Genomic DNA, 26,800 nt, shown 5'->3' with positions numbered 1-26,800 from the left:
AAATGTTTCTTCCAACTAAAGTGTCTAAAGGGGGTTCATATGGAATCGTGTGAATGTTCAGCTTATGTAACCAGTTAGATAGACTACAAGCATGTCTTGAAGATATAAAAACTTGGATGACTTTAAATTTTTTGCTTCTAAATTCAGACAAGACAGAAGTTGTCGTCTTTGGACCGGAGTCTTTAAAAAAGAAACTGCTTAGTCAATCACTTAACCTGGATGGCATTACATTGACCTCCGGTAATAAAGTAAAAAACCTTGGTGTTATTTTTGACCAGGACATGTCATTTAAATCCTATATTAAACAGGTTTCTAGGATTTCCGTCTTTCACCTCCGGAACAAAATTAGAAATATCCTATCCAGGAGTGACGCTGAAAAACTAGTCCATGCATTTGTTACTTCAAGGCTGGACTATTGTAATTATTTACTATCAGGATGTCCACAAAATGCAGTTAAAAGCCTTCAGCTGATTCAAAATGCTGCAGCAAGAGTTCTGATGAAAATTAGAAAGAGAGATCATATTTCTCCTATTTTAGCTTCCCTTCATTGGCTTCCTGTTAAATCCAGAATAGAATTAAAAATTCTCCTCCTCACATATAAAGCCCTTAATGATCTAGCTCCATCATACATCAGAGATCTGATTGTTCCATATGTTCCTAACAGAGAACTTCGTTCTCAGACTGCAGGTTTACTGGTGGTTCCTAGAGTCTCTAGAAGTAGAATGGGAGGCAGATCCTTTAGTTATCAGGCTCCTCTCCTGTGGAACCAGCTCCCAGTTTTAGTCCGTGAGGCAGACACCCTGTCTACTTTTAAGGCTAGGCTTAAAACTTTCCTTTTTGATAAAGCTTATAGTAAGAGTGTCTTAGTTTATCAGGGAGGGAGCCTTCCTCCTTCCCTGTTGGTTGGAGTAAGGGGGAGTCAGGTTTAGCCTAAACCGGCTCAGTTATGGTTGAGGTGCAAACACACCCTCCATTTCTGCTACCTGTATGACCCCTTCTCTTTTCCAATGGTTATAATCAGTCTGACAGAGAGAGGTATCCCAATCCTTGTGGTTTTTAGTATAACAATGACCATCAGTGGGACCATTTGTGGGGTTCCTTGAGACGACATTGTTGTAAATAAGCACCGTTTAACTAAATAATCTGAACTGAAACTATCTGTGTAGTTATGCTGCTATAGGCTTAGGCTGCTGGAGGACATAACGACCACTTTCACCCTCTTTGCTACATTCTCACACTACTCTCCAATTTTGCATTATTTGCTGTTATTTCAGCTTTTAACTTTATGTTCTCTCTCTTTTCTCTTCCTAGAAGCTACACCTGGCCTGGCTCTGTGTCTACCTATGACACCTTTCTGGAGAGGGGAATCGTCCGAGCTTCTGCTGGCAACAGCTTAATGCTCACCCTCTACAGATGATCCACATAGCCCTGTCTTTCAGTGTTTAACCCTTTCTCTCTCCTAGACATGGCGACTGACTGAGCTTTTACTGTAACAAACTCTATGTGCTCTCTTTCAGACTCTAACCTTGAAAACTGGCTCAGAGTTTACCTGTTCTTTCTTTCTAGGTGAAACGACTAAAGGAGCTACATCCATTAACATTTACTTTTCCTTCCCATAGAAAGTACTCCTAGATCAGTGCTTCTTTGTTCTTTTTGTGTCTCTGCTCTGTTCTCTCAAACCCCCAGTCGGTCGTGGCAGATGGCTGCTCACACTGAGCCTGGTTCTGCTGGAGGTTTCTTCCTGTTAAAAGGGAGTTTTTCCTCTCCACTGTCGCTACATGCTCATCCGGGAGGAGTGAATGCTGCAAGTCACTGACTGGACGCAATCTGCTGGGTTTCCTTAGATAGAAAAACTTTTTATCCAATTTGAATAAATAACTAACTCCGACTGCACTGTTCAATGGTTAGGACTAATTGGAATGTATGTACCTGACTCTTGTGAAGTGCCTTGAGACAACATGTGTTGTGAATTGGCGCTATATAAATAAACTGAATTGAACTGAATTGAATTGAATGTAACACCAAAGTTAGTTTCTGCTTTGACGTTCAATGAAGCAAAGGAAAAGCGTGCTATACACGCACCCGGGCAAGACCTTGGGCATAAACAAAGCCGTCTCGCTAATTTCAAGCATGATCGGTGAGTAATGGGGTTTTAAGTTTCTATCTTACTGGCCGACCAGCAATAACATGACTTCACATGCGCGGAGTGAATTTTTAAAAAAAAGGATGTGCTTATGTTTAAGCACCTCCAACAGTAAAATGGATGCTTACCTTATTCATCTAAAAATACAGTGGAAACAAAAGGAAAGTGGAGTCAAGAAAAAGCCACTGAGCGAATTTGTGTCTTAATCAAACAAGTCTGGGAAGTTCGCCTCACAGTAGTGTTGAAAGCTAAACTCCTCGACCATGAAAGGAACATCCTTCCACTTCTTAAATGTGACCCTTCCATCGGGCGTCTCCAGGGCGAAGTTCTTGATGGCTAGATTTGGCAGTTGGGCCACCTTCTTGTATTTCATTTCAAATCCCCAATCCTGTAAACCGAAACAGAACTAAGTCTCATATTCCAAAATAAACACCATTACCTCTAATGATTATTTGCATTATTCAGCAGAGCACTGGCTGTACCTTGTTGCAATTGCCATTGTTACAGCTGACTGTGCATCCTGGCTCCCAGTCCTCAAAATGTCTCTCTAGCGCCACCTTTCCACCCAGTTTGTAGTGATTTCTGAGCAAACAAGAAAACATCATTTAGGAATGGAAGAATATTTTAACAGAGGTTTACTTTGCACAACATGTCATCAGCTAGAGATTAACTCACTTAAAGTCTGGATTTATGTTGACATAGTGAGCGTTTTCAAGAAGTCTGAAGTCATTCCCAGATGCCACTTGTGCAAAACAGTTTCTGCACAGGATCCTGATTCTAGAAGCAGTATATTTATTTTTCTTCTCTGTTTTACGATCCTCTAAAACTTTACTCATAATGATGGCCTGTGTTTGAAGCTCATTTATCTAATAAATGAGAAGTAAAAAGTAAAAAATCAGAAATGGTAAGCAGCAAAAAATAATGTAACAAAAATGTATGTTTTGTTCCATCCTCACCTTTCTGCGAAACTCATGCTCACTCATAATCTGGACCCTGTCAATGGCTTTTCCAGTCAGCTCCTCCAGGTATTCATTGATAAGCTCTCGGCGGACCTCCCGTCCGTCTTTTTGGGCAACCACTGAATACTGGCTGTCCCTTGCTCGGGCACGTCCACTGGCCTGCTGCTGTGCAATCTCATTTGTAAGGAGTCCATAGCGTACCACCAGGTTGCACTCAGGGATGTCGAGGCCTTCCTCAGCCACGCTGGTGGAGATCAAGAGGTTCAGCAAACCTTTTCGGAAGTTGCGGATTGTGTCTGCCTGTTCGTGCTACGAGAGTACATAAAATATGTCTTAAGCCTTTTTGGAGGGTTGCTACAGAGAGGAAAAAGCTTTACATTGGAATAAACCATTTATAGACACACCTGTGTCATATAGGTGATGCCATTACCAGCCCCTGTGAGGATAGCAGCCTTTATCCCAGCGTTCTGCAAGGTTCTGTTCTTAAGGACCCAGTCATGAAGGCAGTGGGTGCTCCTGCGGGTTCTGGAGAAGAGAATTCCTCGAGAATTGACATCTGGACCAAACTGGCTTAGCAGAGTGCTCTCAAGTTTTGCCATTTTCGGGTTCTCAAAGCGATGATTTGTGGCAAAATTCTTCAGCTCCACCTGATTCTCTGTGTAGCAGAAAAACACACAGAAAACAATGTTTGAGTAATGAACACAGAAATTCATGTGAGGCAGAAAACCAAAACAAATAATGTTCCGGATTCCCACCTTGAAAAATCCCCACCAGGAAGTAGTCTGTTCCATCAATGGCCGTGGTTAACTTTGCGTTGTAGAATTCCTCCAGGGAGCGATACGCATCCATCATTCGCAGAGTGTCATTGATGAGCAGGGCATCATTATACTCTCTGAGATGGAGTGCACATTGTGCCAAGAGTCTGTTGTTCTCCCTAACACCTGATCCACAAGATACACATGTAATAGGAGAGCCAAGAAAAGAGATGCACTCTTCAATGACCAGAATGCCTCTTTTCACCAAGTCTCTACAACAACAATGGAACAATTAAATCCAACCAGTCTTACCTCGCTGCTCCAGAATCACCACATCTGCCTCATATTCTTGTGTGCCACATTCTCCGAGTCTCACTTCAGAAGGAAGGTTCATGTATTCATGGATCTGCTTCATCATCCACTTTATATGATCCCCAAATGGGTCCTTCAAGAAAACAGGTGCAACTTAGGCCACCAGAAGCATGACTTGTGCCATGGATAAGAACCTCCTTCGGTAAATAGTGTTTTTAAAAATCTTGGGTTAGAAAAGGTTTATTAAATTCCTGAGGCACCCAGAGGCAACCAGAGAAGCATGTGAAAATCTGTCACTTGCAACACTTCTGGTTGCAAAAGAGTCCTTTTCTGCCCCCTGTGAGAAGCCACCCTGGGTGTTGTGCCATATCATCCATATCAAAGGCCATCAGTAGGAGTTACAGCATCTTTTTGAGACCCAACTTCCTGAATTAGCTAAATACTGTCTGTTGTATTAAAAATCAAGAAATTTGCTTACCTCCTCTCTTTTCTCCACAACGTCAAAGGTCTTTTTGGGCCGGGGTACCTTCTCCTCCAGCTCAGGAGTGTAGCTTTTAGTTGAGACAATAACTGAATCTAAATTAGCACAGATCTGAAAAGTGAAGAGGAAAACAAGTATGTTGTGGTAGAAGTTACTGACAACAAATGTAAAATCCTGAATTAATAGTTAAACTGACCTCCAGCACATGCTCCACAGCACCTTCCAGGGTCTTTGCACCTCCTGTACCAGGTGACGCAGTGAGACCCAGGACCTGAGGTATTGGTCGTTGTCCTTTCAACTTTTTCTCTATGTAACATCTCATTATTTTGTTGTAGGTTGACTCCTTGTGGGTGTGATGACACTCATCGATTATCAGTAGAGTGATGTCTGAGTGCAATCATAAATGGAGAATGTGGTTACTTTGCCTTAGCACAGTAATGAGCATCACGAGGGATGTTCTCGATCAAGTTTACAAACCTGAGAGCTCAATGTGCTTTGCTTCTTCCTTGTTAATCAGGGCGTTATACAGAATTTGTGCTGTGCAGATGATCACATCGTTGGACTTCACCACTATCCCGAAGAAATCCTTCTCCTCACTCTCACCACTGACCTTCATGAGTTTATAATGATCTCCCAGATGAGGCTCAAACTCTTTGTTGTAATGTTGGTCCACAAGGTGAACCTGTGATGATGAATGAATTGTAAGTAACCCAAAAACATGTGGTGTTTAAACAGAATTGGTAACAGTTATTATATAAAATATATTATAGAATATATTATATATTATTACCTTGTTCACCAGCACCATTACTTTAGCATTTGCTGTGCTCTCCAGATGCCTTTTGGCCACATAGACAGCAGCTCGGGTCTTTCCACCTCCCGTTGGCAGCCAAATAATGACATTTTCTCTGTTCAGCGCCCTTTCAACCACTTCCTTTTGGTAGGCACGCAGTTCAAAATCAGCCATCCTGCGCTTAGTCTTGGGAAACTGCTAAAATACAGCAAGCATTCTGGGAGGGAAGCATAAGGGATATACTCAGTATCAATAATCTATGTTATAAACAAGTGAGGCATTTTAACTTACCGGTTAGCTGTAAGAGAGATCGGTTCTATGTTTTCAGCTTCTCCTTCTCTACTGTCACTTCACAAGGCAGGTGGTGGGGTTTTAAATATCTTAAGTGTGTGACGTTTAAACTGGAAAACGAAAGCAAAAATCATTTGACCTCAGACATGTGGCCCTACTGAGGGAGACTCTGGAAGAGCAACGCTTTGAAGTAATTATGCAATGACACAGGAAACCTGATCCTAGTTCACCCAAGAGAAGGTATTTTACAACCTCCATCAAAATAAAATACTATCCATACCCATAGTTATGAATTACATCTATATATATTTATTCAGTCTGTGGCCTGAAGCACAAATCTGTTAAATGTTGCACATCTGGGTCAGTTCAATGTGCCCTAACTGGGCCCTCTCTTGTTCAAACACCAGGAAAACAAAACTCACAGCAAGTTACAGCTCATATACAAAACCTTTTATGTATCTTCTAACTCCTGCTGTTTGTTTTCATTTGCTTTTGTTACAGAGTTACTCTGATTACATTATTTTAAATAATTAAGCTGCAACAAATAACATGCAGCATAAAGGTAATAAAGAAAATCCTTTTCAGCAACCAGTTCCAAGAATAAACTGAACAAGTATAAACAATAACAAAATATGAATACCTAGATGCATAGAAATATTAATTTATGAGTTTATAAGCAAACTGTACTGAGTAAACAGAAAAATGAAGCTCTTTTTGACTCAGTTCACACCATAAATTAGGAACAACCAAAAAGAAACACGCCCACTTATAAAACAAACACAAAAATGAAAAAAAGGGTTGCCGGTGTATTGTGGGGTTGCTTTTAACAAGTACACAATTTGACTTAGACCAGCAAGACGGTTCGCAAATAAACATTATCATGAATGCATCTTATTCATGTTTGGAACAGCTGTTTGATAGAGCCATAGCAGTAAAAGCTGCATGCATCAAGCCAAATGTAAAAAAAAAAACAAGAAACAAGTCTTCTGTATACTTCAATGACCAGAATGCCTCTTTTCACCAAGTCTCTACAACAACAATGGAACAATTAAATCCAACCAGTCTTACCTCGCTGCTCCAGAATCACATCTGCCTCATATTCTTGTGTGCCACATTCTCGGAGTCTCACGTCAGTAGGAAGGTTCATGTATTCATGGATCTGCTTCATCATCCACTTTATATGATCCCCAAATGGGTCCTTCAAGAAAACAGGTGCAACTTAGGCCACCAGAAGCATGACTTGTGCCATGGATAAGAACCTCCTTCGGTAAATAGTGTTTTTAAAAATCTTGGGTTAGAAAAGGTTTATTAAATTCCTGAGGCACCCGCTACCAGAGAAGCATGTGAAAATCTGTCAGAAGAAACAAGTCTTCTGTATATGCCACCAAAGACCAAAATCCCACACATATGGAGCAGCTCTCCCACAAACGTTATATATAATCTAACATGGGATGTTACAAATGTGCAAAACTGTTAAAATATCTGCAAGGCCACAACAAGCTTTAAGGTTTTGCATGCAGAACCTTAACAGCAGTGCATGCTTGTTTTTCTTTATGATGTTGGGAAAGTGAAACCCAAAGCCTTGCAGGAGACACACCCATTTAGCTGCTGGCAGTTTCTGGTTTTCTAATGCTGAAACATTTGTTTAAGTACAAACACAATGCTGGATCAGTTCTAGTTTCGCTCAATGTATCCAATGACACAAATATTTTTCTTACAGTAATATGGTGAAAAATATGAGCCTACCTGGATCATTTTATGTACGGTAATAACTCATATTACTGTCTAGCTGAAGCAGAGCTATTTGCAACCTAATCGGTATGAAACAGGTGACTTTGAAACACCAGATCCCTTCACAGTGAAGTCTATTAATATGTACTGCCCATGTAAAAAAAAAAAACAACAGATAATAGAGTCTAATGTATCCTGTTTAAACCATGGGCAGATATTTATGGACTTTTTCAACCAATATGCGCAATCAAGTACACAGAAACAAAAAACCTGCACTCTCAACAGGAAAGGCACATCCATTCATTCATCCACTTCTCCAAGATTTGGTTGAGGACGAAACAGGTCCAGGAAGGGAACCCAAAGATTCCTCTCCAGCTCACTTTAGGGGGTCCGATGGTGTTCCCAAGACAAAAAGAAAATTTACAACGCCTTGCAAAAGTGTCCATACTCTATCTACCTTTTCAGGTTTATGGTACAACCACAAACTTCAATTTATTTTACACAAACCAGGGCATAATTGTGAAGCAGAAAGAGAAACTAAGAAGGCAACCAGCTGTCAATGCAAGTACAACTACAACTCTTTTTGCACTGGCTTTGCAGGATGACATGAAATGTATCTGTCTTCACCAAGACAGGACCACTTTTACAGCAGAAGAGGCCCCGATCCTGTCCGTTTTCCAACGCCCCTATTAAAGCAGGTTAAATCTTTCACAAATTCTACTTATTGTCACACTAAAAATTTAAATACAGTTTATCAACTCCTATATTTTTTAAAAGTGGAATTTCCCTAGATTATTCTCTTGGATGAACTCCAAGCTAAATGACGTGTTGAACTTGAGTTGTTTTCTTCAACTACTGAGTGAGTCAGATGTTGAAATAACCTGAAAAACATAGTTGTGTGTGTGTGTGTATACAAAAAATCTATTTAAGAATCACTTTCAATAAGCTTGTAACATTGACTAAAATAGTTTGTTTGTGCCAACGTAAATGTATATTTTATGCATATATAAAAAAAGTCATTTATTGTCATGAACAGTTTTACAGTAAATTGCATTCAACTCAACAACCGAAAACTTCACTCCGACTGAAGCTTCTTTTACTGGATTGAAATGCAGCATAGGTGGATTTAAGGTGAAACGCATTATTGAAAACCCTGAACAATGAAGCACTGATATCACTTCAACAAAGCTCTTCAAGTACAAAATAAAAGATTATCACACACATAAATACATACATACATACAGTGTCAATGAAACATTCAATAAGCTGAATCAGTCAGCATTTGACATTTACTTCCCTGAAAAACTGGATGCATCTCAGGAAGCACTTTGACACTGACTAATAATTGAAAACAATTTGTTTGAGTAAATAGCAAATGAGTAAACAGCAAAAACAAAGTAAGTCATTTTGGAAAAGGACAAATGTAAACTGTTGTGTGCAGTCAATATGGTGTGAGAAATAAATCAATGTCTTAATGCTCAACCTAAAGCCCGAATACTCTGGAAGTCTTACTGGTTAGATTCTCCCCAGCGAACGTGATCCAGCAAACAAGTAACAAACAAAACATTGTGGCTGTATGCAAAAAACTATTTGTATCATGTTTGTGAAAACTGATTAAAAAAAAACTAAATCGGGGCCAACGCATGTGGTTCACCAGTAGAGGCATTTCAAAGCGAAGCCAAATGAGACCTGGACATTGCATGTGTTACAAAACCTTGCAATACTTGAAGAGTTTCTTGGATATTATGAAAGTGTATCATGATGTGATCATGAAAGCATTTGCCTTCTGGAAATTGCTTAGTTTGGCACAGGAAAAATCAGAAACCAAATCTATCGGTTAGCACAGTTTGGATGTGCAGTCAAATTGTTTAGAGTAAACAATGTGTTAAAAACTGTTTTCCTAACTGATAATAAAAATGGTTACTCTATAATCAAAAGGAAAATGACGGACCAGTATTCGAGGAAAAAAGAAAATCAACTATTTTCACATCATAACCAAGTAACAACTATATACATTTCTCAATTAATGGCCGATTCAAGTGGACTCAGTATTTTGAGCAAAGTACTGTCACTCTCCAAACGAATCCTCTGAGAAAGGCCAACTTCACACCCGTGAAACTGGCTGGGATGTTCAAGTGTCTTTCAGTAACAAAAGGCAACATGGCTTTAGGTCCCGATATTCAGTTTTCTAACACCTACAATGTCTCCTGTGACTTGTTTTATGCAATTAAACCATCATCAATGACAATAAATATGCGTCAGTAAATAACAGCGAGAGCAGAAGCAGTTTTAAATCCTGGACCTGTAAGACTTTGGTACTCTCCATGAGGCATGAATGATTCACTCCGGCTGAGTTCTGGGAAATGTTAGAAGAAGACTTGAAGAGGATATCAGTTTGACACTATTAATGCTCAGCTGACTTTGCTCAAGTCCCACAACTCCCCTGCAAAATGTATGGTATTCATATCTGTTTCTGAACCCAGATATGACAATGGTGCCAATATTTTTTCACATGAGCAGTAGTTTATTTCTCTATCAGGCCACCGTCTTTTAATTTGAAGTAGAAGAACTTCTCTAGGGTGTTGGCAGACTTGCAGTACTCGCTGTCTGGAGGGTTGTACTCGCGGCAGTTGCTGATGATTCGCTGTAGGTCCGCAATAAAGAGCTTCTTGGTCACATAGTATCTGTTCTTCAGTTTCTCTGTCATGGTCTTCAGGTCTATGAATGCAAAATGAAGAAGAAAAACACTTAAATATTGTTATGGAGTCACAAATCTGTGACACGGTTGTGAAATGGCTTATCAAACTGTGGCAACAGATGAGAATATATTTTACTTTTCATTATACTGAGAAAATTGTTAGATATACTTTTTATTTCAGGCTTTAGGTTTTTAAAGTAAGGATAAATATACAGACAAAGGTAATCTATCAAAAAGAGGTGGATGGTTATTTTATCAGAGATGCTCTCTCACCAATGGGAAAGCGGATGACTTCGTAGTAATCAGGAGCTTCAGATTTCTTCACAGGTTCCATGAAGGGCCACGCATCAGGATGAGTCTAACCAGGAAACAGGATCAAATCTTTTACATTCATAAATCCACCTTTCCACTTCGCTTTAAGAACATTCTGGACATTTAAGTAAAACATATTTACCTGGAAAATGCTTGCACTGGACTCACCACTCAGTTTCAATGAAAATCCAATCACTTGACGGTTAAATGCCGTTTGTCACCACTGACTGTAATGTATTGTGGTACCACAAGGTGGTGGTAATAAGAAAAGCCTAGATGGTTCTCAAACTGTGGTACCACTGGTGGTACTGGGGTTGCTGTTTTTGGTCTCGTATCAGTAAAATTGAACAAATTAACAGCCAAAAGATTTGTTTAAAGCACATTGATTTTTGCTTGTTAAGAATTTCATCATGTGTGGAGGATTTAATAAAACATTGGATGAGGTTGATAAGAGACATTTGACCTTTCCATTTGGATTCCTGCTTTTCAGGTTCCTTTCTGTTAACTTTTCCAATGTTAAACCATGAAAATTACGTATCTAAGCAAAAATGTAAGATACTTATTGCACAAGAGGGCTTCTTTTTTCTTTTTCTTGTTTTTTTATGACAAAACAAACTGAAAAGTTACTACTGAAAAGGTCGACTGTTACTGTAATGTTTAATTAATGCTACCACAAGGTGGCTTCTGTGCACTAGCTGAAAAAAGAAAAACCTTAGAGCAACTTTTTGACTGCTGCGTGTGTCTTTATTAATTTCCTGTCAGCCAGAGGAGAATTTGTTTGTTTTATTCTGAAAAGAAAACTGTTGCAGCAGCTTCTGAAACTGTGGAGAGGTTTCTGCTGCAAAATACTAAAATTAGCAAATGACGGATCTTACAAAAGGAACAGTGGGAACACAATCTTAAAAGAAAAACTGAACTACTTTAAAACTTTGTATTCTATATTTTCTTCTTTCCCATAGCGATCCAGACCCGGAAAATGATACAGATTCTATGCTTGTCAAGCCTGCATAGGAACCCTGGTATTAGTCTCAGTGTTGTTGACAGGTGTCTGTTGGCAAGTGACTCTAACCTTTATTTGTGCCAGGAGGTTCTTCAGCAAGTTGTACAACAGATCGGGGTCCTTCACCTCTTTCCTGCAAAACATCATCTATTAAGCTATAAATGATGCAGATGACAGTCTAAATGCAATCTCAACAATGAAAGGATAAAATAAATAAATGCAACCTATACATAGTGTTTTACCCTTTGTCCTTGTTACTGGGTTTCCAGCCTGTCTCCCCTGAAAGGAATACAAATCTCTTAGCCATAAGATAAATAATTTAATTGTTCTGGTCAGTTTACACCTTATGAAAACTCACTTATTCCAGGGATGCTTTCCACTGGAATCTGTCGTACACCCTCTTTGAAGCAGGTGAGACCTGGGTAAACCTTTCTGATTTGACTCTGTTTTCTCTCAATCAGCTTCTTAATAATCTACAATGATCATGTCAGAATTAGAAATGATTTAAAACACCAATACAGCCACTCTTTCTGCAATAAAGATATCATCCTTGCATACCTCCTTCTGTCTTTTAATGATGTGAGAAAGCTCTGTGTAGGGGATTCTAGGGTTTAGCTCACACTCCATCAGGGTTGCTCCTTCGTAGTCTTTGATGTATCCCAGGTATCGACTCTTCGGCACTTTAATGTCTTTGGAAAACCCCTACGTGGAATAAAAAAAAAATAGTTTAAAGGCTAAGTAGACAGGAGTCAGCAGGAGCACAGATAAAGTTGCTGTGGCCGCAGTACCTGCTTTTTGAAGTAGCCAATGGCATACTCGTCAGCATAAGTGAGGAAATAAAGGATGTTGTGTTTAATGTGGTACTCCTTCAGGTGGTTCATCAGGTGGGTGCCGTAACCCTTAAAAAAACAAAAATTCAATGTCAAATCTTTTTCTGAAAGAGCACATCAAACACACATTCAGGGGGAGCCAAAAGAACCCGGAACAACATTTAAAGCACTGAAGGCCTCAGCTGCCTCAATTAAGATCAAGATTTAGATGTTCGCCGAGGGTGATGGAGGGCCAAAAGGGACTAAATTAAATAAATATATCAGGAAATGTCCCATAAAATAATCAAATAATATATGATGAAATGAAATAATCAAATATCATTTAATTATGTGTTTTTATAGAGAATCTTTCTTCAATGCTGTTCATTCTCTACACAAATTCTTGTAGGAGCACCCATGAGAAGAGGCATATTCTGAAGTTTGCTGGTGACTCCATTATATTAAGTCTTTTAAAACGACAGTGAAACTGAGCATGGTGCTGTAGTAAATGATTTTATAACTTGGTGCAAAGAATGTTTGTCATTAAAGTCAATTAATGTATCAAAAGATATGCTCATTGACTTTGAACACCTCTTGCACAATCATTCAGGACAAAGATGTATTTGGGAACTGTTATTGATAATAAGTTGAAGTTGGACCAACTTGCAGTGTTCAAAAATGTCCAGCAGTGCCTCTTTGTCTTGAGAAAACTGAGTTCCTTTAATGTTTGTAATATATTAATGACTCTTTTTTTTATCAGTGTTTTATCGAGTTACCTTGCCTTGTCTAGCAAAAATAGGCTGATGCGGCTCAATAATGTGGCAAGCAGGGTGACCGGAGTGCAGCAAGGCCAGCTCCAGAACATATACAATAAGCGAGTAAGAACTACAGCTTAAATGTATCCTTAACTGTCCTGAACACCCACTTTATAGGGAGTTTGACCTCCTTCCATCTGGCCGCTGTTTTGGGATGCCTAAGATGAGAACAAGGCGTGCCAGGGGTTCTTTCATTCCTGCTGCCATTTCTGAGCTTCATCTCCCTGGATAGAACTGCACTACCCAGACTAGATCACCTCCCAGGCCTTTTGAACTGTAATGCATGTAATGCCTTTAATTTCTCATGTACTAAGCTGTATTAACAGCATCTGGGAGTATTAATATGTGCTAATGGTCGTTGTATCTCTCCTGAAGCTTGTAATTATGTTGTGCTAAGAGAGTGACTGTTGATGTCATATGTGACCGTGTCTTTTTGTGACTATGAAGTCTGCTGCAAAACTAATTTCCCGTCGGGACATTAATAAAAAAAAAAAAATCTTAATTTCAAATTTTCAATTTAAATCTTTTAATTTAAATCAAATGTAATAGTATTCTCATTCTTGATAAAAAAAATATAAAAATTCAAATATTTATGGGAGATCCCTAGTATGGTTATGTTGGGCCAGCTCTGTCCAAAAGACACCAACAAGTCCACCTCTGAATAGGTCAAAATAAAAAATAAAAAACATCAAGGTTTATGATTGGCCTAATCAAAGCCCGAACTTAAATCTGATTGATATGCTACATCAAGGCCTTAAAATGGCACTTAATGCTTAAAGACTCTTCAACGAGGCTCAAAAAGTACAACTGAAACATTAAGGGGTGTCAAGAAAAAAACCCCAAAAAAAACAAAAGAAACCTGGAAGGAAGCAAATACTTTTTCACAGCACTGTAGGTCATAATTACCTTGACTTGCTCGTTGGATGTGACAGCACAGAAGACGATCTCTGTGAAGCCCTGAGTGGGAAACATCCTAAAACAGACGCCTCCAATGACACGGCCATCTTTAATGAGGGCTAAGGTTTTGTGCTTCCTGTGAAAATAGGGACTATCAGGGAAGGTTTGCCAGGAAAAAACAAAAGATGTCCAACAAAGAAGGAAAACATTGACTCACGGGTCAAACACGAGTCGTGTGATGTACTCTTTGGGCATGCGGGGTAACTGATGGGAAAAGACGTTCTGAAGGCCAACCAGCCACATCAGGATCTTCTTGTTGGACTTTTGGGAAAGGGAGTTTCCGATGACATGGAACTCTATGATGCCTCGTCTCTCCTCTAGTCTTGCGGTCTCATCACGGGCAGCATTAGGCGTCAGCAAATTAGTCTAGAAACGTTAATTATGAGATTTATACAAAAACAATGACACTGGATTGCATATACACAACATTTTAGTCATTCTGGTTTTGTGAGGCTCTGTATCATTCAAACATTTGGGATGTTTTATGTTATTATAAGAACCTTATGGCATTTTTGTCCAAATCAACTGAATCACCCAACATTTCCTCATGTTTTCATCCAACAAATCCAACAGTTTTGTTTTTTTAAGTGGCCTATTCCCAACTTTCTGCAGGCCTTCTAAAGAACACTGGCTCCTTATTGTTATAAATAATTTTTCATCACAGTTTCTGTATTTGAAATGTTTAATAGGAAGGTGTTTTTTTATGTGCTTTCCCAGGCTTCTTAACAGTAAACATTGAATCATTTCATTACAAAATGGACGCAAAAATTCAAAGAAGCTAGAGTTTTATCAAACCGTAACAGACAAATATTTTATGTTGTGTGCAAGTTTAACTGCTGTGCTTAGCTTTCTTTAGGCCTGAAACCTCTTTAGTCATGTGCTTATCTGGGTTTTTCACATCTTTGAGATAATGATGCCCTGGTATCTCTTGATTCTTAAAAGAATCTGGAGAAATATTTAATGAAACCACTTCAAAAGATTACAGTAAATGTTGGTTGCTTAGAAGAAAATGTATGAAATAAATTACCTTCTGATGATTTCATATATTCGATCATTGCTTTTAAGCATTAAATTCAAAGATGTCATTCCTAACAAGTACAATATACAATAAATTGGCCCATACAAATTCATCTTGTGTGCCCTCCAGCTGTTTTTAAAATCCTTACTCATTGAGACATTTGAGACAAGTTTAAACTTTTAGGTTACAAATCCAACTGAGGCCTTGTCCACACATGGGAGGATATCTGGGAAAACGAATAACTTTTGATGTGTTTTGGTTTTTCATCCATACATAAACTCTACAACTAAAAACGAATAATTCTGAAAACTTCGGCCAAAGTGGAGATTTATAAAAACTCAGTTTTTGAGCCTGTGACTGTCCATGTTCAAACAGACTTTTACAGTTTGGCGCATCACTGTCTGCGACAAATATTGCGGCGCTGACGTCAAATGTGCGACCATTGTTTATAGACTCGGCGGTACAGTGGAGTAAAAATTAATGATTCCCAATCGACACTATCTTGTGTTTTATCAGCTTTATATTCTAAAACTGCGTTTAAAAGAAGTTCAATTCTGTCCACACAAACGAACCTCCTGGTGCCATGTTTTATACCCAACAGGAAATCGTGATTGTTTTGAAGGATTCTGATCGGCTGACATAGGTTTAATTTTTGCAGTACACTGCCCCCTATGCGTCTGCAGTGCTTAACACAACGCTCAATGGCATATTTCTGTGGGTTGGTTTGGATAAAAACCTTTCTCAGAAACCTCACGTGTGTACGATATTATTTTTAAAAACAATATAGGGTCTGCTGGGAACGTCTGGCGGAGCCCTTGGCCAGGGATGTATTCAACTCTTACCTCCGGGAGAGCTTTGACCAGATACCGAGGGATGTTGGAGACATAGAGTCCGAGTGGACCATGTTCTCCGCATCTATTGTCGATACTGCCGCCCGTAGCTGTGGCCGTAAGGTCTGTGGTGCCTGTCGCGGCGGCAATCCCTGAACCCAGTGGGTGCTCCAGGAGTATGGAATCGGGGGCCCTTTACTAGGGGCCAACCGGTCTCTGTACAAGCGGAGCAGGAGTTTGGTCAGCATTGCCGGCACTAAGTCGGACTTGTTCCCGGTGCATGTTGGACTCCGCAGGGCTGCCCTTTGTCGCCGGTCCTGTTCATAACTTTTATGGAGAGGATTTCTAGACGCAGCCAAGGGCTGGAGGGGGTCTGGTTTGGGGACCAGTGGATTTCGTCTCTTCTTTTTGCAGATGACATGGTCCTGCTGGCCCCCTCTAGCCAAGACCTACAGCATGCGCTGTGGCGGTTCGCAGCCGAGTGTGAAGCGGCTTGGATGAAGATCAGCTCCTCCAAGTCCGAGGCCATGGTTCTCGACTGGAAAAGGATGGCTTGTGAGTTTAAGTATCTCGGGGTCTTGTCGGGAGATCGACAGACGGATCGGTGCGGCTGCCACAGTAATGGGGGCGCTGTGCCGGTCCGTTGTGGTGAAGAGAGAACTGAGCCGAAAAGCGAAGCTCTCGATTTACTGGTCGGTCTACGTTCCTACCCTCACCTATGGCCATGAACTTTGGGTCATGACCGAAAGAACGAGATCCCGGATACAAGCGGCTGAAATGAGCTTCCTCCGTAGGGTGGCCGGGCACTCCCTTAGAGATAGGGTGAGGAGCTTGGCCATCCGGGAGGGGCTCGGCGTAGAGCCGCTGCTCCTCCACATCGAGAGGAGCCAGTTGAGGTGGCTCGGGCATCTATATCGGATGCCTCCTGGACGCCTTCCTCGGGAGGTGTTCCAGGCACGTCCCACCGGGAGGAGGCCCAGGGGACGGCCCAGGACACGCTGGAGGGACTATGTCTCTCGGCTGGCCTGGGAACGCCTTGGGCTCCCCCTGGAGGAGCTGGAGGAGGTGTCTGGGGAGAGGGACGTCTGGGTGTCTCTGCTGAATCTGCTTCCCCCGCGACCCGGTCCCGGATAAGCGGAAGACGACGATGTAGGGGAGATATTGGTTTTTTTAAATACCCAGCTACATGTGTACAGTGAGAAGGCTGGTTTACACACAAAACATTTGGTTATGATTCATGGATATTTTCTTTTTTTCACAAATCCTGCCGCAGCATTTCGGGAATACCATGTAGAGAAGCTGGTTGCCGACATGCGCCATGGCAGGTGTGCTCTACAAAAAGTATATCTCAAGACAGAATCATAATTACTTTATTAAATCCAGACTGGATCCAACATCAAAGTAGTCAGGCCACATTCATGTAACAGTAACCTGTTTTCGCATTTTAACCATTTGAAATATTTGTGTGTTGGTGGGTGGGTGGTTCACTCATATTAAAAGGAAAGAGTCTCATTTCTGAATGGAGTTTAGAAGAACTGACCTCCGGTCCGAGCATAGCTGCAGGATCAGTGATCGTCATCATGACTTCATTCACCAGCTCCATAGGAATGTCCCCCATCACACGGATCCTCTTGGCATCTTCCAGCGTCAATGCCTCTGGAAGTTTGCGTTTGTCCCCTAAAAGAGGATGTGGCGTTTCTCAGTGTAAAACAATGAATAGACCTTTTAATATGTTACATTTTGTGAAAAGGGCTAGATCAAAACAATATAAGTTACCACCGTGTGTTTTTCAGTTTAGACATCAAATACTATCTATTTGATCTCTATTACATATTTTGGTCATTTAGGTACCCAACATTTTGGGTTTGCAAAGGGACCTTAATGTTTTTAGAAATTTAAATGTTTCCCTTTCAAACAGTGAATAGAGAATGAAGTCTGGAAACTGCACTATTTTCTTTCTACTTTCAAGATTGCCACGAATCTCTGGTTAATGAAAACAAAGAATTACAATAAAAAATGAATTTCTCATAAACCTAATAGTTGTTAAGCCAATATTTAGGAATAAGGGTACCTTAACAACGACATTTAAAGGAAACTTTAAAAAAACATTCAGGCATAGAATTTAAACTTAAATTATTTTTAGATGACACATTTTAATTAGTTGCAAGTCTGCATGATTGTTCACAAGAGATTGAACACAGTGTTAAAGAGAAATTAGAGCAAAGGAGAGTCATTCACTGACCTGTGATGGGCTCTACACCTCCCATGTCAGTGCTGCCCAGAGAGGAGGTGCTGTTCAGACATTTGGACAAAGCAGGAGACCCAGACCCTGAAGCAGGACTGATCACTGCAAACAAAAGGCACACTAAGTTACAAACCACACCACTGTGTCTACTGTTAGACCCAATGTATTCAAACTCAGATGGGTCACTAACATAGTTTCTGCAAGTGTACAGTAAGGTAAAAAATAGGACAGCCTATGTGTTTTTCTAAAATATTTGGACCTATGAACATTTAAAATAAAATTTAACAATCCCAAAAAATCCAGGTAATATAAATAAGCATTACAACTGAAGGCATTTAAAACATTCCTGTAAAATCAAATAAACTTGACATGGTGTTTTAATTTAGTAATCTGGTTGGACAAAGATTGACAGATTTTCTTCTATAGGCCAAGTACCACAGCCACTATAACCAGAGATGTTTTTATCTGAGCTGTGATTGGTCTGCAAGAAAGTGACTGGGGTCTCTGTGGGTGTTCCTAATGAAATGGCTAGTTGCTGAAGGTGTACATGTATAAAGACATTGTTAGAAAGAGACCAGTTCATAATTAAAACACACACTTTTAAAACTAAACTGTTCTGTTTTCTTATTGAAGATCAACAATTTTACCTTTTACCCTTTAGCCCAAAACCCACATCATAAAAACAACAAATACATTTTTAAACATAAATTGCACATTTTGATTAAATCTGTCTCAAGACTCCACCACCGCCTCACCGGTCTGATGTCCAATCTGCGTGCTGTCTGAGGCTGGCATGGTGAAGCTCGCCTCCCATATGGGTGAATTTTCACCATATATTTCTTCTTCCAGCATCGACAGGAACCTGAAAACGCACACGCATACATATAACAGACCTAAAAGATTAACAGGGCCGAAAAAATATATGGGTACCCATAGATTTTAAAAATATTTTCATTTGCATTTAACATTAGAACCCCCAGGGCCGTCAATTTGACGGTTTTGAAAGTTTAACATGCCATAACTCTGGTTTATTAAAACTCTTATCTTCCTGGCATCCTGACTTTTTCTAAACCTGTGTCTTTTGTGCTCCTATGTCTCTATTTTTAAAAAAGTAAATAAAAGATCTAAGTATTTCTACCTCTAACTACCATAGCCGCTATTTTGACGGCCCTATTATTTACATTGATATTTATTTCCCGCAGCTGACTATACGCGCGAGCGTTGCCTAGCAACCGCCACTCTAGAACAGTCAAAGAAGGAGATTGTTAGCATCCTACAAATGGCTTCTAGAAGGATATTTTGTGCTCAAGAGGCATTGGAAATGCTTCAAACATTAGATGATTGTGATTCTAGGGTCGAGACGGATTCTGACGGCTCTTGGTCAGCATTCAGTTCCAGTGACAGCGGGTCAGAGAGTGAGCCTCCCCCGGATAAAAAACACGAGTCGTCCCGTTAGCAAGGAGGTTGTGGCGCATTATTTCAAGGTAGTAAAAGACTAGCCTATGTAACGATTTTATCATATTAGGCTATAGTTTCTAGATTAGTAAACTAATAATATATAAACTATACAGCAACAGTGCCACAATCAGCGCAGGTTCAGAGACAGGGAGACGAGCCAGGTCCCCAGTCCCCAGCTATAAACCCAGCAATCCAACTCACTGGCAGGAGAGAAACTACAAAACAAGGTACTGATAATGGAAAAAGAAATAAACAATAAGTTAGGTCATAGATATAGTAGCCCAGTGACAACAATATATTCTGCGCTTTACAGCGTTTTCATCGCAAGACGAGCGCACACCTTGGAAAGAGGAGGAGGTAGGAAAGGATGGCACTGTGTGGACAGTGGTAGGAGAGGAAGAAAGTAGAGGGAGGCGTTAGAGCCAGAACGCATTGACAGAACGCCAGATCCAAGATGCCCAGACCGCGTTCCTCTGCTTGGTGGATGCCGAAATGCTCATCCACGTTCTTGGCTTCAGGGTGGCTGAGGCCCGCAGAGTTTTAGGAGATGATTCCTCCTCAGACATGAGTGTGGATGAGCTGAAGGCATTTTTAGCACTAGTTTATGTCCATGAAGTGAAAGGGGGGCATAACATGGAGCTGTCCAGCTTTTGATCAGATTAGTAAAGCTTTTTTTTCAAATGTACCCACTACTCTGTATTATTTTTCAGTACTATTTATAAATAATAATAAAACATAATAGATTTTGATCAAATACTATTATTAATTCTTGTCAAAACCATCATTTTATAGCGTGCAAGAAAACCTTTAGCATTCTGACCAATGTAATGCGATGATGTCATCACCGCCCTCGCATCCAGAATGCTCGCCGTCAAATTGACGGGCTCGGGAGTTCTAGTGTTAATAGATATTTAAGTATTTAAAAAGGATCTTAGCTCCACTAATTAACAACATCTGCTTTTATGACACAAGCCATCCAAATCCCTCAGATCCTTTGCAAAAGTTATTTTCTATAATGCATAAAAATCCATGGGATCCATAATTTGAGCAGGTGGAGCCTATTAATGTTTTTTAACAGCTTGAAGTTTGAAAGATGATTTTGCTTCAACTTTTAGCAACACAATTATTCCTATTTGTAGTTTATCTTTATTTATATACATTTTTGGTCAAAGGTTTTGGATAAACTTTCTCACTTAATGGGTCTCTTTATTTTCATGAGTACTTACATTGTAGATTCTCACCAAACGCAACAAAACTGTGAATGAACACACATGCAATTAAAAAGAAAACAAAAAGTGTGAAATAACATTTTTATATTTTAGATTCTTCAAACTAGCCACCCTTTGCTTTGATGACTGCTTTGCTCTCTTGGCGTTCTCTCCATGAGCTTCATGAGGTGGTCGCCTGAAATGGTTTTCCAAAGAGTCTTGAAAGAACTTCGTAGAGGTTCATTGAGAGACGGTCGAAGGTTAATATTTTAGTCATCACAGCAAAGGGCGGCTACTTTAAGGAATCTAAAATATAACACATTTAAAGTTTTTTACAAGTTTTTGTTTGCTGCATAATTCCATGTGGTAATTCATTGTTTTGATGCCTTCAGAGAGAATCTATATACAATATAAATAGTCATAAACATAAAGGACATTATTAAATCAGATATTTTTTCTAAAACCTTTGACTGGTAGTGTATATAGTTTTAATTTTATTTACTATAGTTATACACAGTAAACATATTTTACACTGATTTATTTTGTTGCACTGCTGTGACAAATTTACTTATGTAACACTTGTTTGAATTAAATGTAGATATTAGTTTAATTATTTTCTATTAATTCATTATTTCACTTTTTATTTTTTGTGATCTTTGTTTTAACACTAACCAACGTTAGAATCTATGTTTAGAGAATTTTTCTCACCATCATTAAAACTAAGACTGCATAGTGTGAAAAAAACAGGTGATACTATTGCTGAATATTGAGGTAATAATATTAATTAACTCTGGTTCATGACTCTTTGTTTTCCTTTATCCCAATGTCCTCACAACTTTCCCGACCAATAAGAATACACTCAACATGCACGCAGAATGCTTGAAATATAACTTCCTACCTAACTTTGAATCCAACAAGCTCATTCTAATTGTGGTATTGCATATATGAATACTGCTATGATCATTGTATTTGTATTTATTTTGATCTCCATTAGCTGTAAAAAGCACAGCTATACTCTTCCTGGAGTAGCTCTTCCTCTTACTGTGATTCAATATATTGTGTAGATTTAATAAGTTTAAACTAACGCCACCTGTATTATTGCACATATTTTTACATTTTGTTATAATAGCATATTTGCCTAGGAGGCAATAAAAAGCCTTGTTTTCATTGCCTCCTGTTTTTATCTGATGTAAAGCACTTTGTGTTGCCCTTGTTGTGTATGAAAATTCCTCTCTAGATAATGACTGATTAAACGATGAAGTTAAACTGCTATTATTCAGTTGTTTTTTAAATGAATAACCTCCTCTAATACTGTGGATGTTTTCTGTTACTTTCCTCATGATGAAACAAACAGTCGACCAGTTCATAACAACTCAATGTCAGGTGGATGGAGGAGCTGCCACAAGTAAAATGAGATCCAGTTCCACTCTGGTGCAGAACCCCCAACTACAACCTTGCTTCACCTGCAAGCACAGCTACTAACCCCATTAAATATGAGCACTGGAGAAGCTGCCCTTACTTGGGAAAGTGCGTAAGAATAAGTGTGCGTTTCTCTGGCAGCAGTTTGTCCTTCTCCACTCTGAACTTCTCCAGGAGCTGGCGGCGAGTAACCGTAAAGATGGACTTGAGCAAGTTTCGGCCAAACACCTGCGTGGTCTCATAGCGCGGCAAGCTGTCGTTACTTTGCGGGACGTGGCAGTAGCACAACCACCTGGCAGCAATGGAGATAAACACTGCTGTTATATATAGAACCTAAATCAGGTATATAAACACATGCTTTCTTTCTATAAACTCAGCCACACACCTGGTGTAGTCCAACTTGTATGCTGTTGCGTCATCTTTCTGGGTACGCTGACGATACTGTGTTGGTGTCTCAAGCTTCCAGTAATTCAGACATATGAGAAACATCTTTGACAGTTCAAACATGGTCTGTCTCTCCTTTGGGGCAAGGTGGCTGAACTTGTACTGTACGAAATTCAAAACGCCCTGCATAATGAAGGAAGGACAAAATTAGCAAAACAAAAAAAGCATTCTTAAAACTTGGGTATGTTCTAAGATGCTTTAAATTACCTGCTCGATGTTGGGCTTTTCAAAAGGTGGGCTTCCGAGGGATCCCTCTACAACAGGCTGACTCATCTGTAGGATGCATTTCCTCAGCAGCTTTAGGAAACAAGAGAAAACACTGAGCAGTCTACTGTCTACTCTGACCATTAAAATCAATGCAGCCCTGAAATTAAGCTCTGGCCTACCTTGAAAAGGTAGAAGTACACTTGTTTGGTATCAGTGTCCTCCTCTTTGTGTACAGACATGAAAAGATTCTCCACATCAACCACCATTCCCAATAGTCTGTTAATCTCATCCTCAGACACGTTCTCCAGATGCGACACGTGATCAGCTGTGAAAACAAGACATCATCCTTTGCTAGAAGACAACTAAGAAATCCTACTTTTTCCACATTAGACTGTTTTTCAAGATGACAGACAAGGCCAGACAAATATATTATTCACCTTCACAAGGTGCTTCAAAGCAAAACAACAAAATTCACAAAGATAAAATAATGTCTGCAAACAATTTCCATCTGATCTTTCTATAGAACACAAGTTTATTCCTTAAATGATAAATCACTAGTATCAAACAATCCAAAAAGATAATATAAAGTGAAGCTAATTTAATTTTAATAAAATAGGGCCGGGAAAAGAAGCGTGTGGAACTCCGTCCTTAAGATTTACCGAAAATTATTTGTTTTAACCTTCTGTAGAAAAACTTCCGCATAATAAGTGATAAATTAGAAGCAAACGAACCCAAGCTGTACCCAATATGTCTGCCCAACATTTTACTGTCTGGAGCTGAATGATCCTCAGTTTAAAAAGCTACACTTTTAAGGATAGTCTCACCAGAGATTTAGCAGAATGGGCCATACAAGACCCAGACAGAAATTTGTCCAGTAAATTAAAGCCATTAAGAGTATCTAAAAGCTGCTGTGTGGCCACGTTTTAAGAATTTTTGCAATAAATAGCCGTTTTAAAATGGATCTAAAGCTGGGATGTGCAGACATCTCATGCAAGGTAAACACAGCAACATGGCAGCAAAGAGACAGATGAGGGTTACAGAGAAAGGTGGAGCTATGATGTCATGGTTTCAGAAAAGGCCATGGAATTGGCACTTTGAAATGTTTCCACTCTGGGACCTGATTTAAAAATTTGTGTTTTTGGTTTCCCTGAATCCGTGTTGACGCAACGCCTAAACGACAAAATACCTTTGCAGATATACCTGAGCTCTTCTCCATATGTACAACACCTAAAATGACTGCTCTGGTAAAAGCCACGCGTTGCAGGTCACACCCCTTTAGGTCAGCTTTAGGCAGGTTTTGTGTACCAGCTGCTTAAACTATCTATTTATCATATTAGCAGTTATGATATGAGGTACCAGTTTGATTGTGGTTAATGATCTAGGTTGGAATTAGAATTTGGTATAACTGCCTTGTCTTCAGATATTTCCTCTTTTCATCATCTTAAGCATCTTTTAAGAACTCCATTTTTACTTTTACCACATTCTGTTTATGCATTGTTTCCAATTATAACTGCTATTAACTTGGAGTTCTCTTTGTTCATTTAACTATGCATGCTCCAGTGCTTCTTGTGGTGTCTGTTTCCTCTCCTTTCAACGCTCAGCTAGTTCAGGCACTTGTGGACGGTCATCCTGAGCCCGGTTGTGTTAAAGGGAAATGATTTATCTTCACCATCAGGATGAAGGAGCACACCCAAGTGAGGATTTTAGGCTTTCTGAGATAAATCTTGTTTTTTGCCATTTGCCAGATTATAATTAACTGAATCTGACTGTATTGCATAGTTTTTGGACAGAACTGAACTATTTGGAACTAGCCCCAAATCCCAATTCTGACATTATTAGGTTTCATTAATTAGATTTAATAAAAAAAATAATGAATTTAATTGGATATCGATTGCCCATTTGCCGTAAATTTACATTGAGATGACATTTAAGAAATTGGCATATTTAATTTGATGTTAATCAAGACTTGCTGATTTTCACTTGAATAACAATTTCAGATTTAGTTGGATATGTTTGTGTTCGCCATTACCTATTTAAATGTTTTATCATCTTAAAATGTTTTTTGTATATAAACAGGGGCGCCTCATATTTATAGTTATACCGTATCTTGAGCATCACTCCAACATAAGAGACTTTATGGGACATTTCTAGTTATATAAAGGCAAAACATTATTTGTGTGTGGGTTGCTAGAGGATTGATTAACCGAATCAACGTTGCAGTTTGAGCCACTACAAGTAAAATGCCGAATGCTTCCTTGTTATTCGGGGGGCTGGTCAGTTTGTACCCAGGGCATGTCCACAGCTGCGGCAGGGCTCGCTCAGGCTAGCTGCTTGCTGCTGCAGATCCATCCGTGTAGCTGAGGGGGGGTTCGGGTTTTTCCATCCATTGCACTTGCATGTGTCACTGGCCTGAGAATAAGAACAAAAAAGCCTCAACAGCGACTTTAACTGCATAGCAATTAACGTTTTTGCATGCCAATTACTGACATCAATTAAGCTAGTCAAGGAGAAAAATCCTTCCACAGGTTTGAGGTTATTATAAGTGCCTGTTTCATTGCCAGCGTAGCTAGCTACAATGTTCTGCAGCTATGCTGGTTAACTGTGTTAATAGTTTGCTATAATTTAGGCATATTAAATGTGATACAATCCGATCATTGTTTTGTTGTTGTGAACTTTGGCTAGCCATGTTAGCTACCTTGCACGCGGAGAATACGCCAAGTTTCTCAAGCTTTTTCGCCCGTGGGAAAGCTCGGACTTGGGCTTTCTTCTGGCTCGCACGCTGTTGCTGGCTAAGTCCTGGTCTAACCGGGTCGCTGTTCCCTGTGCCGGACCCCGCTGAGCCACTCGACTGGGCTTGGAGAAGCCGGGGCTGTAAGGCCTGTGTAGCCGGGTCCGACATATCCACGCTGCGGCGGCAGGCTCCCTCCGCTACAGATTAGCTCATACAGTGCTGCCTTTAGGTGCAGTCAGAAAAATGGGTTTTCCACATACAGACTTCGCGGTACCGTATACCTAGAAATCGTTTTATATTCAGATGTAATAATGTTATGTCACGCTATGTTAAAAAGCAAATTCTATTCGTAAAACATAATATTTATCTTCTAAACTGAGATTATCAGCAACAGCAAAAGTGAACCTGCAAGTCCATACTGACCCCTAGTGGATATACAGGGAAACTGCAACACAATTACTGTCAACTTTGGACATATGAATGCAGTTTTGATGGCATTACAAACTTAAATAAAACTACCGTGCAATCAAAGCATGTACACAAAAACATTTCCTACTACTGTTAAAATGTTTATGTAAAGTTTATTCTTTTTATACACAGACTTAAGCAAAAGTAGAGTAAATATGCAAAATTCAGCATTTTTCAAGTGTTTACTGCGCAAAATAGCTTACCTTTGTACTGTTTTGCATTTTATCGCGCAACAGTGGGGGTATTAAATGACAGATCAGGCTGGCTGTTTTTTTTTTTTTTTTTTTTTCTTTAGTTGGCCTACATATTGATAAAACAAATAGGAAAACTAACATTTCTAAACCCGAACCAACAAACAAATTCATGGCTATTGTAGCAGCCTTTTCTCAACCAGCTGGCCAGAAGTGTGTAGCAACGGAAGAGGGAGGGGCAGCGTCGTGTTTCACTATGCTTAAAACAACCGGAGATCTCTGCTTATTCCAACAACTTTACAACTGTAAAGTGTTGAGGTTTTAAACCTGTAAGTTTTTAAAACCCTAAAACCCCAATATTGGTAACTAGCCTATGCTTAGAGGTAAATGCAATATTTTGTTTTTATATTTTAGTTTGTTAGATTTGTAGCATTTACTGCAGCTTGAGTTATTCTCTAAAAAACAGAAACTTAATACAGGTCCTTCTCAAAATATTAGCATATTGTGATAAAGTTCATTATTTTC

General features: G+C 39.6%; 2 protein-coding genes across 2 annotated transcripts; both read right to left on the bottom strand.

The window, feature by feature from the left end:
- Positions 1–1,893: 1,893 nt before the first annotated feature.
- Positions 1,894–6,001, bottom strand: LOC124863156 (probable ATP-dependent RNA helicase DHX58). The gene is made up of 12 exons (XM_047357419.1): positions 5,735–6,001; positions 5,441–5,660; positions 5,128–5,332; positions 4,847–5,037; positions 4,648–4,761; positions 4,170–4,302; positions 3,858–4,043; positions 3,507–3,757; positions 3,100–3,411; positions 2,819–3,009; positions 2,626–2,725; positions 1,894–2,531 (listed from the first exon to the last, which is right to left on the bottom strand). Exons 2-12 carry the CDS (start codon positions 5,615–5,617, stop codon positions 2,346–2,348), a joined length of 2,046 nt encoding a protein of 681 aa, XP_047213375.1. The 5' UTR covers positions 5,618–5,660; positions 5,735–6,001; the 3' UTR covers positions 1,894–2,345.
- Positions 6,002–8,470: 2,469 nt separating this feature from the next.
- On the bottom strand, positions 8,471–25,869 carry LOC124863328 (histone acetyltransferase KAT2A). Its single transcript, XM_047357662.1, has 18 exons — positions 25,581–25,869; positions 25,171–25,294; positions 23,065–23,210; positions 22,886–22,975; positions 22,620–22,801; positions 22,335–22,526; positions 18,905–19,011; positions 18,147–18,251; positions 17,445–17,581; positions 14,214–14,422; positions 14,006–14,132; positions 12,264–12,374; positions 12,034–12,177; positions 11,834–11,948; positions 11,718–11,754; positions 11,545–11,608; positions 10,437–10,521; positions 8,471–10,183 (listed from the first exon to the last, which is right to left on the bottom strand). Exons 1-18 carry the CDS (start codon positions 25,782–25,784, stop codon positions 9,990–9,992), a joined length of 2,373 nt encoding a protein of 790 aa, XP_047213618.1. The 5' UTR covers positions 25,785–25,869; the 3' UTR covers positions 8,471–9,989.
- Positions 25,870–26,800: the final 931 nt, after the last annotated feature.

Source organism: Girardinichthys multiradiatus, chromosome X (assembly GCF_021462225.1).
Source record: "Girardinichthys multiradiatus isolate DD_20200921_A chromosome X, DD_fGirMul_XY1, whole genome shotgun sequence".
NCBI lineage: Eukaryota > Metazoa > Chordata > Actinopteri > Cyprinodontiformes > Goodeidae > Girardinichthys > Girardinichthys multiradiatus.
The sequence above is the reverse complement of the archived record's forward strand: the minus strand, read 5'-3'. Positions and strand labels throughout refer to the sequence as shown.